General features: G+C 52.0%; 7 protein-coding genes and 1 non-coding gene across 8 annotated transcripts; 3 read left to right on the top strand and 5 right to left on the bottom strand.

The window, feature by feature from the left end:
* Positions 1–1,186: 1,186 nt before the first annotated feature.
* Positions 1,187–2,669, bottom strand: CLUP02_06815 (amidase; the record flags this gene model as incomplete). The annotated part of the gene is made up of 3 exons (XM_049285812.1): positions 1,187–1,354; positions 1,408–2,204; positions 2,396–2,669. 3 exons carry the CDS (start codon positions 2,667–2,669, stop codon positions 1,187–1,189), a joined length of 1,239 nt encoding a protein of 412 aa, XP_049142955.1.
* Positions 2,670–3,566: 897 nt separating this feature from the next.
* Positions 3,567–5,543, bottom strand: CLUP02_06814 (NCS1 nucleoside transporter; the record flags this gene model as incomplete). Its single annotated transcript, XM_049285811.1, has 5 exons — positions 3,567–4,028; positions 4,092–4,772; positions 4,831–5,077; positions 5,129–5,229; positions 5,280–5,543. 5 exons carry the CDS (start codon positions 5,541–5,543, stop codon positions 3,567–3,569), a joined length of 1,755 nt encoding a protein of 584 aa, XP_049142954.1.
* Positions 5,544–6,318: 775 nt separating this feature from the next.
* On the top strand, positions 6,319–9,135 carry CLUP02_06813 (fungal specific transcription factor domain-containing protein; the record flags this gene model as incomplete). The annotated part of the gene is made up of 5 exons (XM_049285810.1): positions 6,319–6,672; positions 6,738–7,526; positions 7,584–7,904; positions 7,958–8,298; positions 8,358–9,135. 5 exons carry the CDS (start codon positions 6,319–6,321, stop codon positions 9,133–9,135), a joined length of 2,583 nt encoding a protein of 860 aa, XP_049142953.1.
* A 654-nt stretch (positions 9,136–9,789) lies between these two features.
* On the top strand, positions 9,790–9,884 carry CLUP02_tRNA093. The gene has a single exon. It is a non-coding gene; the product is annotated as a tRNA-Ile (tRNA).
* Positions 9,885–10,135: 251 nt separating this feature from the next.
* Positions 10,136–11,212, bottom strand: CLUP02_06812 (polysaccharide deacetylase; the record flags this gene model as incomplete). Its single annotated transcript, XM_049285809.1, has 2 exons — positions 10,136–10,990; positions 11,078–11,212. 2 exons carry the CDS (start codon positions 11,210–11,212, stop codon positions 10,136–10,138), a joined length of 990 nt encoding a protein of 329 aa, XP_049142952.1.
* Positions 11,213–12,145: 933 nt separating this feature from the next.
* On the bottom strand, positions 12,146–13,791 carry CLUP02_06811 (major facilitator superfamily transporter; the record flags this gene model as incomplete). Its single annotated transcript, XM_049285808.1, has 2 exons — positions 12,146–13,332; positions 13,527–13,791. The coding sequence occupies 2 exons, from the start codon at positions 13,789–13,791 to the stop codon at positions 12,146–12,148; spliced, it is 1,452 nt and encodes a 483-aa protein (XP_049142951.1).
* Positions 13,792–14,765: 974 nt separating this feature from the next.
* CLUP02_06810 (NADH:flavin oxidoreductase/NADH oxidase) lies at positions 14,766–15,929 on the top strand (the record flags this gene model as incomplete). Its single annotated transcript, XM_049285807.1, has 2 exons — positions 14,766–14,886; positions 14,944–15,929. 2 exons carry the CDS (start codon positions 14,766–14,768, stop codon positions 15,927–15,929), a joined length of 1,107 nt encoding a protein of 368 aa, XP_049142950.1.
* A 140-nt stretch (positions 15,930–16,069) lies between these two features.
* CLUP02_06809 (uncharacterized protein) lies at positions 16,070–17,075 on the bottom strand (the record flags this gene model as incomplete). The annotated part of the gene is made up of 2 exons (XM_049285806.1): positions 16,070–16,105; positions 16,191–17,075. The coding sequence occupies 2 exons, from the start codon at positions 17,073–17,075 to the stop codon at positions 16,070–16,072; spliced, it is 921 nt and encodes a 306-aa protein (XP_049142949.1).
* Positions 17,076–17,763: the final 688 nt, after the last annotated feature.

Here is a 17,763-nt window from a genome sequence, read left to right as displayed (position 1 = left end):
AGTCGGATTGACCTTCCATTCCAGCCTGAAGAGATACATCATTCATTGACGCCGGAAGGGGTTGTGGCGGAAAATATAGCTTGCCTACCCCTAAGCCTAGCATCTCGGCATCGAATCAGGAGCTTTGACTGGCGGCTGAGTCTCAGCCATTGGAAATTCGGTGGTTGCTTTGAGTGATAGTGTCAAGCATAGCTCCCATGTCAGGCAGCCTGATAGGCAGCCTGACAGGCTGAAAGATTGGCTGACCTAAATGTGGACGAATGGCAATTTTTCTCGCCTGTTTGATACACGTAATTGTGTGGACTTCTTATCCTTGTTCTCGTCCCCTTTTACTTGAGGGAAATGAAGTTGCAGACTTTTGATACATGTCCCTTGTTCACCTACTAGAACTGCATATTTCAGATGGACGGTTTATTAACTACTTCTGGGCAGTGCTTCATCGGTGAGTACTGTACTTTGTGCCACGGTCGTCCAAACCAGAACACAGGAGCAGTGTTCTCTACTTCAAGGTTATGGAAACTGTCCCAACAGGAAAGTCAAAGCTCAATAGAAGTTTTCAACAAATCCCCAGTGTTGAATGCGTTTCCAGTTATTTTGACTCATAGTTTGCATCATCATGGCAGGGAGACGAGATAGAATTCTATCTAGCGGTATATTGGAGCTGCTACGGATAGTTGAAAGCTGTAGAAGAACCGGGACGACAATCAAGACAGCCGCGCTCCTTGGTATTGGATCGCTTCAAGTCTCCATACGACAAGAGCAGCGTGGCATACTCGACATGTGCATGTGCCAGCAGGGCTGGAAAAGGCGTTGCCAGACAGACATTGATGACACCGACCTGTTCGAGAGGTCACGGCGGGAAACGGCTGAGGATGTGCAGGTATGCTTCGCCTTGGCGATGCAAAATCCGTTTTTAAGGACAATAGCAGCGGCGGCAGTGGCAGTGGAAGCCTGCGCGTTGTATTCCTTATTGGTCGTAAATGATCCCACTATGTAGAGTTGACCCGCTCAATCGAACCTGTTGTAGCTTATAGATGCATAATGAGATCATGACATAAGGTAAAAAAGGCCTTAAGTCTCCAAGCATTCGCTACAACATCCAACATATGCTGAGCGGTTTCACCGAAGCTCAGGAAAACTACAGTGAATAAGAGGTTCCCTGTCGCAGATGTTGTATGGGTCATAATTACAAAGCAGACTTCCAGCCTCCCTCCGCCTCAAAGATCTCGCCGACCGCCTTGGAGACCACCAAGAGATGACGGTCGTGATACCTGGGAGCTACAAGGGAAACGCCAACTGGCATCCCGTTGGGACCCTTGAAACCTGGAATGTTGACGACCGGAACATGCAGCGCCTATCACCCTCGTTAGTAGTGACAACCCAAGACATCGCTGTCAAGAGACTCACTGTCCAGGGAGCGTTGAAAGCTGCGCTTCCGGTGCTCGAGGTTCCTTCCGGGGCCTCATCAACGACGCTAGGCACCAGAACAGCATCGTACTTGGCCAGCATCTTGTCAACTTTGGGCCTTGCAATGGCAATGTTGTCGAATGCCTCTAGCTGCTCCGCTCTGCTGATCTTGTTGGTGTTATCAACATGCGAAATCAAGAACTCGTGCAGTTGATCCTTAGCAGCGCGGTAGTCGGGCAGGAAAGCGGATCTTCCGTCGCTGTGCAACACCGTAGCATGCCACTGAGGTAGCTCCTCAAGCTCGGGATCGAATTCAATCTCTTCTACTTCGGCTCCGTGAGCCTTGAGAAGCTCCGCAGCCTTCGCCATCGCGGACTTGGTACCGGGTCCAGCTTGAGGCCACACCATCGTCTTCAACAGAGCGAACTTGGCGCCCTTGATAGCGAAGGTGTCCTTCGGGGGCTCGTCGTCTTTCAAGTCAAAAACATCGGCCATCAATTGCAGGTCTTCAACACTGCGGGCGAAGAAACCGAGGGTATCTAGGATCAAGGAGTAAATCTTCTGACCCTCGCGCGTGATGGAGTTCCATGTCGGCTTCAGGGCGTAGATGCCATTGAAAGATCCTGGGCGGATCGTGCTTCCGCCTGTCTGGGTGCCTAGGCCGATAGGCGCTTGGAAATCCGCAATGGCGGCGCCTGATCCTGACGAGGAGCCACCGGGGGTTCGGTTCGTGCCGTGTGGGTTCACTGTCTTTGGACCTTGAACCGTCGCTGCGAATTCGGTCGTGGTTGTTTTGCCTACTTTTGTCAGTATCGCATTGCTGGGGTTGGGTTGAATTATCAGCATGGACCTACCAAGAAGCAGCGCGCCAGCCTGTCGCAAAATTATGATGGAACCGGCATCGACTTTGGGAGCGTCTCTAGCGTAGATTGGAGATCCGTGCTGTGTTGGCATATCTAGATTTCGATTAGTGCTCCTGTAGACTCACAGGCTAATATTCGCTGACCCTTTGTGTAAATAACGTCTTTGACTGCGATGGCAACGCCGTGTAGGGGCCCGCGCTTCTCTGGCGGTATCGCATCCATTGCCTTCGCTTGTGCAATCACCTGCTCTGGGTTCAAGTACTCCCAAGCTTTGACTACGGGGTCTCTCTCCTCAATATGGGACAAGAGCGAGCGCGCGTACTCTTCCACAGTCAACTCCCCGGCCCTTATCTTGGCTGACGCTTGGGTCGCCGTAAGTCTATACGGTTCAACTGCCATTTTGTGATGGTGTTGCAGTTTTTCTATTGTCAAGAAAAGATATCAGAGATAAACGTTTTGACAATACAAACTCGTCAAGTGCTTCAGTGGGAGACGATCCAGAACAAGAAAGCGGGGTATTAACAGAGTCAGAGCGCCACGGTTGCAGTGGACTCTGTCCAAGGTATGCACTCAATAGCCTCGTGAATAATTCCGGTACCGTCGCTGTTCTGAGCTCCAGAGGTTCAGAAGGTAACTCTCGAGTTTGCAGAGTCTATGAAACGGGATGAGAACATGAACAAAATCGTGGAGTTCTCAAGAGTTGGAGTAATCTGGAGGCAATCCGGCTATTTCAAAGATGTTTTCCGGTGACTCCAACGACCGTAAGAGGGGCCATCCCTGATACCCCAACCCCGCAGGCCGTTATCGTCGGCTTCAGATCCGCCGCCGCGTTTGTTTCCCCCGCAATATTTCCGCCTACGCCTTCAACAGCAGACTGCGACACGTCCGATTCGGGATCTTTCCACCGAATGAGGCGTGCATTCTGATAATTGTTGCCCGGAACTCCAACGCTTACATTTTGAGAGGCCGAGGGTGACCCGCTGACTTACGCAACGAATTGCCTTTGCTGGCTAGCCGGGGCGATCTTGGGGCGGCTTCTCCAGTCACGTCATGGCAACATGAAGTCAAAAGGATGCCAAGTAGTTGGCGGGGATTCTTGTCCCACGAGACGTTCTCACAACTTCTACCACTGTTGTGGTTCTTCTCATACTGTCACTGAGACTACCACAATACCTATTGTTCCTAGCATTCTGCCTTCTACTAAGATCTTTTCCATAACTAATTCATCTCAAAAGCAAAGTAGGAGTAAGTGGGGCATTGAGTTCTCGACAGCCATCAATCATTAGGAAACCACAACTAGGCCTCCAATTTCTGCACTTTCTCTCCCAAGTGCAATTCTTCAGCCTCGTCAACGCGCGGAGATGGCGGCGCATAAACCTCGCCTTCCCTTTCGCCCTCAAAGAACCCATCCCGGCCTTCTTTCGCCAGCCATTCGTAGTCCATCGGGGCATTCTCATAGCCCGGAGGATACACCTTGGTCTTGAAGAACTGCACTAGCACAGCATACAAGATGGCCGATGTAAAAAACGTCAACACCCAGCCCATCATGTACATGTACTTGGCCGGTTGGCTGACAATATGAGGCTGGTATTGCCCGACGAGACCGGGCAATCCCATTGCCGTACCGCCGATCCAGGCAAACACCCCAACCCAGTTGACTCCAGAATTGAACCAGTAGAGACCCTCTTTAGAGCCATTATACAGCGACGGCACGTGTATGTTACCCTTTCGAACCAAGATGTAGTCGAAAATGATAATCTGGTGAGAGTCAGCAATATGTTCTCAAGACTGGTTTTCAAGACTCGGCGTTCAAGTACTCACAGCGCAAAGGGGAGCCATGAAGATGTTGTAACTCCCGAGAAATGAGATGAACGCGGACGCGTTCGCATTAAGCTTCCACGGCAATACAACAATACCGAGGATTGCACAAACGATCTGGCCTCGACGGATCGTCAAGTACCTGGGGAACAGTCCAGTCATGTCCGCGCCAAAAGGTAGCGAGTTTGCTCCAAAGTTTGTCGCCAGCACGCTGAGAATGAAACTGAACGATACAAAGAAGACACCAGCACGGGCGGTCGGGTTCCAGTAATGATCAAGTATGGCATCAAGAAGATCCCATAGGTTCCAGTAGGCCTTGCCCCAAGCACCCTGTAATGAGGTCGTCGAAGCTAAGCCAAGGAAGAAGACGAGGATCTTCGCGAAGAAGACACATGCTCCTTGGAGCCAACCGGCATCTCGAGGCTCTCTGCAGTATCGCGCGAGATCAGGTTGGTTCACGAGCATTGGCGAAAGAGAACCCATGATGACATTGATGCCGCTCATGATAGCCCATCCGACGGGTGTTTTAGCTGCTGCCGATGCGCCTGCGACAGATGCAGCGCCAATATTGGAGATTCCGGTTCCATAGGACATACACCAGCCGAAGAGTCCGAAGCACGCGAATGGCATGATGAAGCCTTTCACGGTGTAGATGTAGTGAATATGAATCGGGTGTACCCAGGTCTGCCGCCAATGTCAGGGAATGCATGTCATTAGAGGGTCGCACACTACATATACTCACAAACGGGAACTCAACCAGCCAAAGGAGAAAGAACGCCAGCAGCTGCTTTGAAGTCACGTCGGCACTAGTGGGAAGCATATTGGGCCAGTTGTCCCAGCTGTTTCCACAAATGCAGCGGAAGCAAACGGACAACAGGTTCGCGCCGTAGTACGTCTGAATACCGTACCAAATGATGCACACAATTGCTCGGATAAAGATGAAGAAGTATGATCCATACATTCCCATCACCGATCGTGCAAGAACAGGACTTGAAAAGATGTCAGAAAATACCAAACGTGGGAGGAGTGTTTAAACGCACTATCCTAGGTGGTACATCACGCCAGGTCTCGCCATACCAGTAACGATAATAGCGGATATGAGTGAGCCAAGAACGCAAGATACAAAGGCTTGTTGCCATGTCTGATTTTTTCAGCGCATATGAACAACGATGCTGTCTTTTGATAACTTACCAGACCCACGGCGATGAGGGAAGACGCGACGTTCCACCCGGTCGTCCCAAACATGTTTGAGAACCAGTACAAAGGCAAGTTGTACCACGTCCATGTTCTTTGTTCTGGCGGCGTCGGCTCGAGATCCTTGTTCGACCACCTAGAGTCTCCGACCTGAGTTCGTCCCTCGTGAACTTCGGGAGCCTTGATCCATTCTACAAAGGCGTCTTTCGATTGGAAAGGCGCGGCTATTTCGCCTTTCGTTGGTATATGAAAGCGTACCATAATTAGTTGAACCTGTGGTGACCGAACAGCACTATCAGAACCCTATCAACCATCAAAGAGACATGTTTTCATGGAAATACACGTCCTCTTTCTTCTTTGCTCTACAACACTGAGGGCCTTCGTCCATATTAGAGGCCCGGTGCTCAAGTATCAGCTCTATTGCAACCCTGATTGTAGTTCCTCATTCGTCGGCGACTTTCCAGCCGATAGACAGTGCGTCGCCACGCGAGCCCAGTGAGCTGTCTAAGCATGAGTTACAACTAGGGTATGATAAGAATTCGGCATGGCATGTGCGGAGAGCGGTGCTTGGCATGTAGATGGATAGGCCGGGGACCTGGTCTCGGGTGTGATCCACCAAGATAAGGCGGTGGCCGGCCGTTGGTCTTATCTGCGGTGGACGTCCGAATAGTTATCCCAATTCGGTAAAGATGCGGTCATCGGTAAGAAACTACAGACGTTTGCGTATCACTCGGGTTCTGAGTGAGGGCATGGTGCTAGGAGGCAGAGTCCTAGCTGCTTTGTGCTTATTCCCGTGGAAGGGGCAACCATGGATAGAACAACGAATGAGTTTCTGGATGTTCTGAAGGTGTCTGTACCATTGTAAGGCAATTAGAAGTAGAAGTAAAGCTGGATGATGACGCGAGCCATCACCGGACTAATTTTCTGGGCCAAAATCCCGTCATGAGCAGGCCGCGTGCTATCCGGGGGAGGGGGGCTTCGGTGTCCGAATCCTTCAATATTCCTAACGACCCATACATCTCATACTTGCGTTTGCATGAGTGTGTCCAATGACACTCCCGATTCTGATTGCGGAGGATTCTTGCAGGCGTTGTCCTGGCCCATTCTACTTCGGCTCGAAATTTTCCTAAGTTCCTACTTCGTATCCTCACTGCAGTATTCGACCATACATGCAAGCCGAATCAGGAGAATGGTCGAGATGACTGCTCATGTTCAGACCGAGAACATGCTGGACAAGACATCTCCCGTAGATCTGGTCAACTCCACGTCGGCCGGCTTCAACACGGAGCGTCTCGTGAGTCCCCGCACCGGCCCACCGGTCTCGGCGGCGCAGACCCGGAAGTCGAGGGTGGCCTTGGCTTGTAAGCGATGCAAAAGAAGGAAACAGCGTGTAAGTCATTGATATCGACAGCTAGATCACCATTGTTCATTTGCTGACTAAATACGACATGGAAGTGCGACGGCGCACATCCGAGTTGCAGGTCTTGCGTCAAGTCCAACTCGTCGTGTGTCTACGAACGTGCACTGAGGCCGCACTATCCTGGCGGAAAGTCGCTGCAAGTCTTTCCCTTCATGCTGGTACAATTGTATACTTACACGAGATTCAGGTACATCAGCGCACTAGAAGAGAGAATCGCATTTCTCGAGGCCCGGATGCCAGATTACGCAGAAGACCACTTTGTCAGGACATCTTCCGTGGCAACACCACCGGAACCCAAGACGAAAGATCCTCGGAGAAATTCGCGAGACTCACTATCGGACGATGAGCAGTCCTCTCTCGTCAACGGCGTTGCGTACTTGTCGCTCTGTGCATCTGGCACAACGGACACTGCACCAGAGCCATTCTACCTAGGATCAAGTTCCGGCGCAACCATAGCGCGCATGATCCAGTCTTCCATCTTTCACAGCTCGGGCGGTAAAGCTGCGTTTGATGCTATGCCAACGAGTCAAGCTCTCTCATCGACTCCGCAGTTGCCTTTCAAAGTATCGGTGTCCTCTAGCCCGGAGGAATCCCAATCCGAGTTCCCATGCCCTGAGCAAGCGGAGGTGCTGTTTGATGTCTTCTCTGATCGACTTCATACGCGATGGCCTATTCTGGATCGCAAACTGTACACTAAGCTATTCCAGAAGCAATACGACCGTGGAGCCCTGTCTATTCAGCACCGAAGCATTATGCACCTGATATACGCCATATCCGCAAGGTTCCTACAGTTGATGAAGAAGCCTTGTGATGTAGATCCCCAGGTGAAAGTTTCCTGAAGGCAAAGCTTGCCGTTACAAATCTAACATGGTCACTGTCAGAAACATCTCACGGCGGCCATTGAGCCGATGGACTACATACTGGAACAACACAATCTAGCCACTGTACAATTTCTCCTCCTACTCGCCGTGCATGGAACTAGAAGTCCCTACGGTGCCGGCTCATGGTCTCAGGTGCGGTACGCTGTCACGCTCTGCATAGAGCTGGGTCTCCATCGAAAGGAATCTAACACCTCGACTCACGATTTACGCGATCTCGAGATCAGAAGGCGCGTCTTCTGGTCATGTTACTGTTTGGACCGTATGACGAGTGCGGTACTTGGACGTACATTCGCCATCGCCGACAGAGACATAAATACCGAGGTCAGTTATAGGAGAGCCTACTGAGGGAGAGGATGATGCTGACAGCTGTGTAGCTCCCAAGTGATAGCTTAGATTTCTGGGACTTGACAGCACTGAATAGTCCATCAAATTCACCCGGACTGCCTTGGTCAAACGTGAAGCCTTTCATACACATTATTAAGCTCCGAAGGATACAGTCCAAGATCCATCGCCGAGTGTACCGAGTTGATAAGGACATTTTTTCGGTTTCTTCAGAAGAACGAGCGGGACTTGAGACCAAAATGGGACAAATTAGAGCCGAACTCGATGAATGGGTGAGGACAGTCCCCCATCATCCGACAAAAGGCGCCGGAGCAATAAGCTGGATGTACGACCCAGAAAGCGCTTATCATGACTCGAGAGATTTCTTCATCTTGTGAGTGTTTATGCCATTCTAATCTGGGCCATGACACCGAATGCTAATCGGGAGCTTAGGCAGTACCACAAGTCGGTTCTATCGCTCTACACTGTTTTCCTTCCAGTACTTCACACCTCTGACTCGAGATTCCTCACCACCGCTCGATCCGCCGCCTGCGTTTGCAGAGCATACAAGCGACTAAACCAGCAGAAGACGCTAAGCTACACCATGATGGCATTGCATTCATGTTTCATTGCCGGCTTGACGCTTGTATACTGTTTATGGCGGGAACATGCTCTCTTCTCGTATGACACGCTTGAAGCCACGAGGGCGTGCTCTCAATCCCTCACCATCTTCGGTGAGAAGTTTCACGGTGCGGTGAAGTATCGTGACATCTTTGATGCCCTCTCAGGGAGTCTGTTCAAGACAATTGTTAGCCCGGTAGCAGGTCCTGGTGGGGGATCACAGCCTCTAGATGTGGACTTGGAAGCGAATCCAGTAGGCGACCGATTGATGTCGCCGTCGACAACTGCACAAGAAGTACACGTGGCTATTGAACGGAGCAGCGAGACCGGGGAAAAGTCATCCATGGCCCATGCTATTTCCGACGCCGTGAAAGAGGCATTTATGGAGGTAGATGAAGAAGCACCGGGCGGTTGGCAGGGTTGGAGGATGTTCAACGAAATGGTGCAGCCTGACCTCAAATCTACCCACAGCCCGAAGAAAATTGATGGAGGAGACAGACCGCACGGCAAAAGTCATGGTTTTGAACTTGAGTTGGAATTCACAAAAGAGCTTGAGCAAGGGGCTTACTTAGGCTTGATGGAATCTGACTTGGGCTTTGTCGAGTTGTGAATGGTGAGCTGAATACCTACCTCGGTTCTGAAATCTCATTGTGGAAGCTTCATCAATAGGTTACGCTGATACTTGCTTACGTGCGCGATCTCCTTGACACAAGCGTCTGCATTCTTCAACTTGCTGCACATCTTCGCAGAGTTGCAATTGATTGTTTGATTTGGCTCTTAGGATCTGTGATACTAGCGGTTGAAGTTCTAAGACTCGTCCAACCTCGTCATGTCTTCGCCGGAGTTCACGAGGCTTAGATTACTCGACTGCTCTACTCCGCCATACCTATCTAGTAGCTTAGTTAGATCTGAGTACATCTTGCAAGCAGAGGAGCACGGAAGTGCAGGTAGAAAGTAAGGATCCATGGCATATGTGACGTTCGGCGTCACTCAGCCTCACCTTAAGGCTCGGGAAGCGTGTCGACCTTTTGCGGTTGTCGACGTCTCTCTTCACAAATTTCCCATGAATTAATCAAGCTGGAGAGTTATCTTCCTTCATCTATGATTGGGTTGCTCTTTTTACCACAACTTTGCAACTGGAAGTAAATACCAGGCATACTCGTCTCCTGTTGGGGCTATTCTCATGCACGCTCGCCCTAGCCTTCTGATCCACAAGTTGCGAATAGCCTCCAATTTTCCATCGGCCGATTAGTCATCACCAGCGGGTCGGTTAGCTCAGTTGGTTAGAGCGTGGTACTAATATTTCACCAGATATGTTGAGTAATGCCAAGGTCGGGAGTTCAAGCCTCCCACTGATCATTCTTTTGCTCCAACTCGAATTCACAACTTTTTGGGCTGTCCTATTCATAAACTCAGCATGTTCTCGTACCTGAAAATATGTCACTAGCCAATTCTTAGACTGTTGAGGAGCAAGTTGAGGAGAAGGGAGGTGGTGGAGCGGTCTAGAAGACAGATTCAATACAAAGGAAACGAAAAGTGTCGAAAAAGCTTTCATGAATCGTCAATATACACATACCCTATCGATACCATCAACCTGATCCATCACGGTTCTATGCTAGCTGACCCTTCTTATAGGGATACTTGGCCTTAAACGCCTCTGCAATCTCCGTCCTCGTAGCAACCCAAATGCCCTCCTTCTTCGCAATGTAATCCACAAAGTCCCTCAGCGCAGCCAGTCTCCCCGGCCGACCAACAATACGACAATGCAGCCCAATCGTCATCATCTTGGGCATCCCCTCCTGACCCTCCTCATACAACACATCAAAGGCGTTCTTTAAATGCGTGTAGAACCCTTGCGGATCGCGGAACCCAGAACCCGTGACGTGGAACTTGAAGTCATTACAGTCATAGCTGTAGGGCACCATCAGACACCCCTTTGGATCAGCCTTCTCCCGCTCAGTGGGCAAATCAATCCAGTACGGCACGTCGTCGGCATATGTATCACTCGCCCACACAAGATCCTCTCCCATCTCTTCATACACCTGCGGCACAAGTGTCCTCGAGTGCGGCGAGTTGCGACCGTAGTACCACCCTTTGGGCGCATACCCCGTCAAACTTTTGAGCGAAGTGATACACTTTCGGATGTACTCCTTCTCCGTTTCAATCGGCACGTCATGGTAGTCGATCCAGCGGTAGGCGTGCGAGGCCACATCGTGACCCTCTTCCACGCACCGTGTCGCGACCTCGGGCTGCTCCTCGACGGCCTGAGCGACGGCGTAGAGGGTGAACTTCATCTTGCGGGAGTTGAAGAGGCGGAAGAGGCGCCAGAAGCCCGCGCGGGAGCCGTATTCGTATTCTGACTCAACGCTGTAGTTGCGCTCGTTGTACTTTGCGGGGCCCATGGGGTTCTCGCGGAGGTTGGTTTCCGAGACGCCGTCGCCTGCTAGAACTGACCGTTCGCCGCCCTGTCGTAGGTGTACTCATGTTAGCTGTTGTACCTCTTTATGCCTGTCCGCCTGAGATTAGGGAGGGCTAGGACTAAGAAGGCGAACCTCTTCATAGTTGATGACGAAGGAGACTGCAATCTTGGCGTCGTTGGGCCATGGGCAAGCAAGACCTTTCTCGCCGTAACCCTTGAAGTCGCGCGGGTAGCCATAGTCTGGGTGGGCGTGGTATGCTTCCGGCATGATGGAGGGTGACTTTTAAGTCAGGTTGGACGACTAGACTCTTGGAATTCAGTGATGCTTCAAGAATATGTCAATGGCAGGGGAAAGGGTGCAAATATTGAGTGACACGCCGTCCATATCTCGAGTCAACGACCTTACCTAGTCAACCGTTCAAATAGCAAGACCAAGACGGCGATCGGCCAGAATCAACCGGCCAATCGTCCATCGGGCGACCCAGTCCGCAATTGGTGGCGGATTATCACGGCTATCTGCACTGAGCAAGACGCTTTCTCCCTATCAGAGCTGATGCCTTCATTCCCCAGCTCGATGCAGCGTGCAGCGCGTTATCACATTGCCGTCGCACACACACACACACACACACACGCATCTCGGGGTCTGGAGGGGGCAAGAATGCAAGCTGTTGGAGGCGTTACATTCAACAGGAATGTTCCCCCTCCATCGGATGACATCGAACCGTTGGAGTACTTCGGAGATTTTTGTCGACCCAGGGGTGGTGATAAGGCGCGGGGTTCTGGACGGGGTATCGTTGGCTGTGGAGATGCTCTTGAAAACAAGATTGATCGAGGGGCATGAGAGGATGCATATTGATGTAATGCCCAGGCCTATCTCTGACCGGAGCCTTGACCGGGGATAGCTTGAAAGGCGTAGATGGCAAGTTTGGCATTGAGTTGCGGGATGGGAGTCGGGCTGGCTTCCGCTGCTCCGCGATGAGATGCTCGGCAGGTCAATCGGATATCCGCAACCTAAGGAACTCTATGAGAAACCTTGAGCTTGTTGTAATGTGAGAAGTCTGCTCAACACGATTCTCTGTGACATTTTTCATGACCTTAGTAAGTTCATCATTTGCCACTCATGCTATGCTTATCCGTTGTCATGTTCTTTTGAGTGCCTTATGCTGCATGCAAGTGTATCGTCACCAACTCATCCAAGCTACTAACTCCCACTCGCCTTCCCTTGATCAGTCATCGGAGCATTTCCCGACACCTCCTTCGGACCCTCCGAAGCCTCCTCAGACGGCGCCGGCTTCTTCGCCTTCAATCCCGTATTTCCAACCCCAAGGGTCAACACCAGGCTCAGCCCAGAGCAAATGACATAATACACAAAAATGTAATGCAAACCCTTCATATACGCCTCCAAAATCACGGTCTTCTCCGCGTCCGAAAACCCCTTTTGGTCTAAGGTATATGTCGACGAAGTAAGCTCCGCAATCACCGCATCGGAAACAAAGTCTTTCCCGTGAAGATCCCGTCTCAGCGTGTTGGAGAGTATGACTCCCGAAATCACGAGCCCGAACGCGCCTCCAATAGTCCGGATGAAGTTTCGCAACCCTGTCGTGACGGCCCGGTCTTCAGCGCGGGAGTTGGCATACATGCCCACCAGCGTAGGCTGCAACGTCAAGCCTATCCCCGCGCCCATGACCACGAGGATCGGGACCATCTTTCCTAGGCCTGTATCGCGGTCAAAGAGGATCGTGAGACCATTCCCCAGCGTCCAGAGGAAGAATCCTGCGAGGATGCAGGGCATGTAGCGTCCCACTCGCAGCATGTACTGCCCAGACAGTATAGACAGCCCCGAAGTCGTGATGATGACGGGGAGGATCAGCGCCCCGGAAACAAGGGGCTCATAGTTGAGAATAGACTGGAAGTATATAGGTAGGTAAAACAAGTTACCAAAGTACGCCTGGCCCATGAGGAACGTCTGCCCAAATAACGCACTGCAGTGCGGCGCCTGGTACAATCGCAAAGGCATGATGGGGAGCTTCGCCAGCTTCCACTCGTAGAGCACAAAGAGGACGGCCAACACAGCGCCCACAACGACTCCAGCGATAACGAATGGTGAGGACCAAGGGTACGTCACGCCGCCTCCAGATAGTGGGATGAGCAGAAGCAGCGTCGAGGCCATGTTGAGCGCGATGCCGCCGTAGTCAATTTTCTTAACCTTTTCTCTGTAGTTTCCGGGTCGGTGCTTCAACGGGAGGCAGAAGAGGATCGTGACGGCGGCCGGGGCACTGATGATGGGGACCATCCAGAAGACCCATCGCCATGTCGATTCTTGAACAACTGCGCCGCCTACAAAAGGGCCGACACCGTTTGCGAGGGCGAGGACGGCGCCTAGAACACCTGAGTTGAGTGTTAGTTCCAGTCAAAATTAGTGAAAGAGATCAAGACTTTGAACTTGCCCTGATATTTCCCCCGATTCTCCAACGTCGTGATATCACTCACAATAATCATAACAATACTATTAATCCCACCCCCTCCAATCCCAGCAACAGCCCGAAACGCAAAAAGCTGCTCCTTCGTCCTCGAAAACCCACAAAGCACATCCCCAACAGCCATCAACACCAAACAAATCATCAACAAATTCTTTCGGCCAAATATATCAGACAACCGCCCATTGATGAGCTGGAACGCCGTCGACGCGATCAGAAAGGATGTCCCGATCCACGAGGTGGCCGTTCCCGTGTCGAGGTCCTCCGCGATGGCGGGCACGGCGGTCGAGACGCTGGTCTGATCGATGAAGGAGACGAAGAGGCAGACGGAGAGGGCGGAGAAGGCGAGGAGCATGCGCTTGCGGGACATTGTGTTGCGTTGGCCGCCTATGCTTTCTGCGTCTATGTCGTCTTTGGGTTGGGGGTGCCCGACCGAAACTGCTTGGTTGATGACATCTTCGTCGCTGGAGGGTGAAGGCGAGCGTAGGATCTGTTGTGATGATTGCGTTTATGAGATTTGCTTGGTTTCGGTGATGGGTGCATCTTCCTTCATCTTGATAACCTCAACCTTGGTCTGTAGGTTGTGAAATCCCTAAGAAAAGGTCTTGGCTCGAAATACAGTCCAAGAAATGTCGACGAAGTCACAACTCTAGACGGGTCTCCCAAACTTCGGTGCCGAATCGCCGGTTTTCACTTCCCCGGGAGGATCTGGGGTTAGCATCGGACGCACCCGACGAAATGACTTGCCTGCCGGGAGTCCATTGCGTCAATCGCAATTGATCCGTTCACCAGGAATCCTCAACGACTCTCCCATTCTGGCTCAAATGTGGGCGATCCACCCTGGATATGTCGGCACAGGGGCAGGCGAGGATTGGGTGGCCGTCGTCGCCGATCGCACGTCCGACTTTCTTTGTCGGCACGTTTTGTGCCGATACGCATCCGCAGTGTCGGCTGTGTTCTGTTTCTGAAAGGCCTTCCAGTCTTCTAGGCCCCGGATGTTCTCCCGGGTGTGCGCTGGGCTCATGTGGGCCACAGTAAGGCCAGCGTTGTGAAAATAATCCCTTCGTGTCGGTGTCGATGAGGATTCAACTCTGCTGAAGGCTGCTGGAGATGATGTTGATGATTGTGATGGGCGAGCAAGGCGCGGAAGCTGATGCGGCTTTCATCGGCATGGGTGTCAGAGAGAATGGACGGGGATTAATTGCGCTAGCGAAGGTGTCGATGACGGGATACTGCTACGTCTTTGATTTTAGACTCTTCCATCGCATCTACCTTATTTTGACTTGTCATGATAGCTTCAAAACTTTAACTGCATCTAGTCGATTTCATCTACATCAGCTAGTCATGTCAAAGCTATTCACCCCGTTGAATATAGGGCCTTCCCAGCTCTCTAACCGACTAGCCCTGGCGCCGCTGACAAGGTACCGCGCAGACGATGAATGGACACCGACTCCAATGATGGAGGGTCAGCATACAGCCCCGTCGTCTCTCACCTCGTTCACTGTCTGACCTTTGAGGGCAGAGTATTATGCCCAGAGAGGCTGCGTACCGGGGACTCTGCTCATCTCTGAGGGAACCCTCATCTCGTACCGCACCGCTGGGCGCCATAACGTCCCTGGCATCTGGAATGAAGCGCATATTGCAGGCTGGAAGAAGGTCACAGATGCCGTGCACGCCAAGGGCTCGTTCATCTACTGCCAACTCTGGCACCTCGGTCGGGGTGGCAGAGCTGAAGTCCTCGAATCCCTCGGGCTACATCTCGAGTCTTCAAGTGCGATGCCCGTAGCCGGCGGCGCTGCTACCCCTCTGGAAATGAGCGAAAGCGACATACAGCAAGTCATCGAGGACTATGCGACCGCCGCGCGCAAGGCTCTCGAAGCCGGCTTCGACGGGGTGGAGATCCACGGCGCCAATGGGTATCTCCCAGACCAGTTCCTCCAAGATACCTGCAATAAGCGAACCGACGGCTGGGGCGGCAGCATCGAGAAGCGTGCTCGGTTCCATATCGAAGTGACAAAGGCTGTCGTCAATGCCGTCGGCGCCGATAGGGTGGCCGTTCGTCTCAGTCCGTACAGTGATTTTCAGGGCATGCTCATGGACGACCCAGACCCGACCTTTGAATACTTGGTCAAGCAACTGAAGTCTCTGGGGCTTGCGTATCTCCATCTCATTGAAGCTCGGATTAGCGGTAATGATGACACCGACTGTGGTGGACAGCGGACGCTGCGCTGGTTGATTGAGCTCTGGGACAACGCGAGCCCAGTCTTGCTTGCTGGTGGGCTGAATGCCCAGTCTGCAAAGGCAGCTGTGGACGAAACGTACAAGAAGTACGATGTTGCTGTTGTCTTTGGGCGGTACTTTATCTCAAATCCCGATCTCGTCTTCCGCATCAAGGAGGGTATTGAGCTGGACAAGTACGAGCGGACGTACTTTTATACCCCAAAGCTGCCAACTGGATACATCGACTACCCTTTCTGCCCTCAATTTCAGTCAAGTGCCAGGAGTTGATGCTGCGTCGCGACTTCGGATAGACACGGCGGGATGGAAGGAAACATACATCGGGTATCTTTGCCTAGATATGAACAAATGCGAAAGTCTTGTATGAATTACATTACGCCATTATTCAGAGCTGTCGTATCTCGTCCGCGTCAATCGTACACAGTGTGGACGTTCTCCAGTGGTGTCTGCGTAAAGGACCTCAGCCACGCATGACTAGGTCTGGCTTGTGGCACCACCCCGGATCTTCATCGTCGCTCATTCTTCGCTTACAGTCCCAAGTCGATGCTGCGAGCCAAATCTGTTCTTCGTCCGCAGTAGAAGACTCTTACTGGACCGGCTCTTCAAGCCATCATCATCACTACTCCCCGAACCGTCGCTTCTGGTCGATCGAAGTTCAAAGGAGCTGGCTACTCTCCTAATCTTGTCTTTCAGCATGCGCAACGAGCCTCGCTTCTTGAGCGCGACAGGCTGCGGTGCTGTATCAACGACAGAGAGAGCGTTGCCAAGCGACTGACTTCGAGCGTGGCCGGAGTGGTGAGCCGTGGCTATCGGATCCAACTCCAGGGGTTTTGACGACAGGACAGACACTGACGCTGCGCGACGAACATGCTTTTTAGGATAGAACATGCTCAAGCTTGATTTGGATCTTTGCGGCTGAGCTGATAATGACGAGACTGTCGTAATCGTGCCCAAGTTGGCATGAGTGATGGCGGGGTTCGTCCGCTGTTGCGCAGCTTGCAGGAAAAGGTTGGGCTGGCTTTTCGTCTGCTGAGCAGCAAGCCTCTGAGAGGGAACCGAAGCTTTTCCGAGAGTATTCCTGGCTATTGGACCCCCAAGCGTAGTTCGACGGCTACCAGATGATAATCCATTTGCGTTCGCTGTCGGTGTCGACTTCGTGCGGGTATGTGTCCGTTGCCGTTCGGAGCCTGTCGAAAGTTTGAATTCTCGTTGCGGATGTAGCGGCTCCTCGCCGATTTCGACCGCGGCAGGCGTATCATCGATCTCGAATCGTCTCCCGGGGCGCCGTTTGGCCCTTAATTTCTTGAGATACTCCTCCGATGTCACTTCGCGGAAATTCATCTCGGCTGCGGCTCGTTCGGCTCGTCGTTTTGCCTGCCTGTGGAGGTGGGCGGCTTCTTCTGAAGACAAAGCCATCGTCGAGGTTGGACAGTAAGGACCTTGACTTGAAGGATATGTACGTCGGGTTGGGTCGTGGGCTTCGCAAGCTCCGACTAGGGATACGTCGAGGATGTGTTGTAGGGTATCATGGACTCGTGTTCGACTTTCTTTGTTGTGTTCAAGTTCTCGGTTTGCAAAAAAGCATTCTTGTTTTTTGTGTCTCCAATCGTCCCGTCCTTGTTAAACGGCCGTCTCCCGATGGGTGGGAGTTATCACTTCCATTTACTCGAGGCTGGGCGCATTCCAGAGGTGAAGAAGTTCGAGTGGATCTGGAGTGGAATGTCTCGCTTCGAGGCACGCAGACCTGGCGGGGGGTGGTCGGTCACGGTAAGAACGCTACAGGAAGCGTGAGAAGTAGAGCTTTTCAAAGCCTGAAACTCTAGTCGTAATCGCCGTCTCTGTTCGTCTAGGAATCGTACGAAGAGGGTTCGCTTCTCGCTACGTTGGGAATGCGCAGCCTCCTGAAAGGAAATTTACCTGCGACGCCGTGGTGCTGGGGTCTTCTCCGTAAGCCTCCGAGCGAGCCGCGCTGGTGAATTCTTAAAAAAGAGGTGGTGCCTTGCAACTCAGAGAAGGAAATTGCAATGTGCCATGTCGACGTAGCGAGGCATGCAAACGTTTGGACTTCAAACAGGTGCTGCGAATATCTGCAAAGATCTATCTG

The sequence above is a fragment of the Colletotrichum lupini genome, chromosome 3 (genome assembly GCF_023278565.1).
Source record: "Colletotrichum lupini chromosome 3, complete sequence".
Taxonomy (NCBI): Eukaryota; Fungi; Ascomycota; class Sordariomycetes; order Glomerellales; family Glomerellaceae; genus Colletotrichum; species Colletotrichum lupini.
Note: the sequence above shows the minus strand (reverse complement) of the source record. Positions and strands in the feature narration are given on the sequence as shown.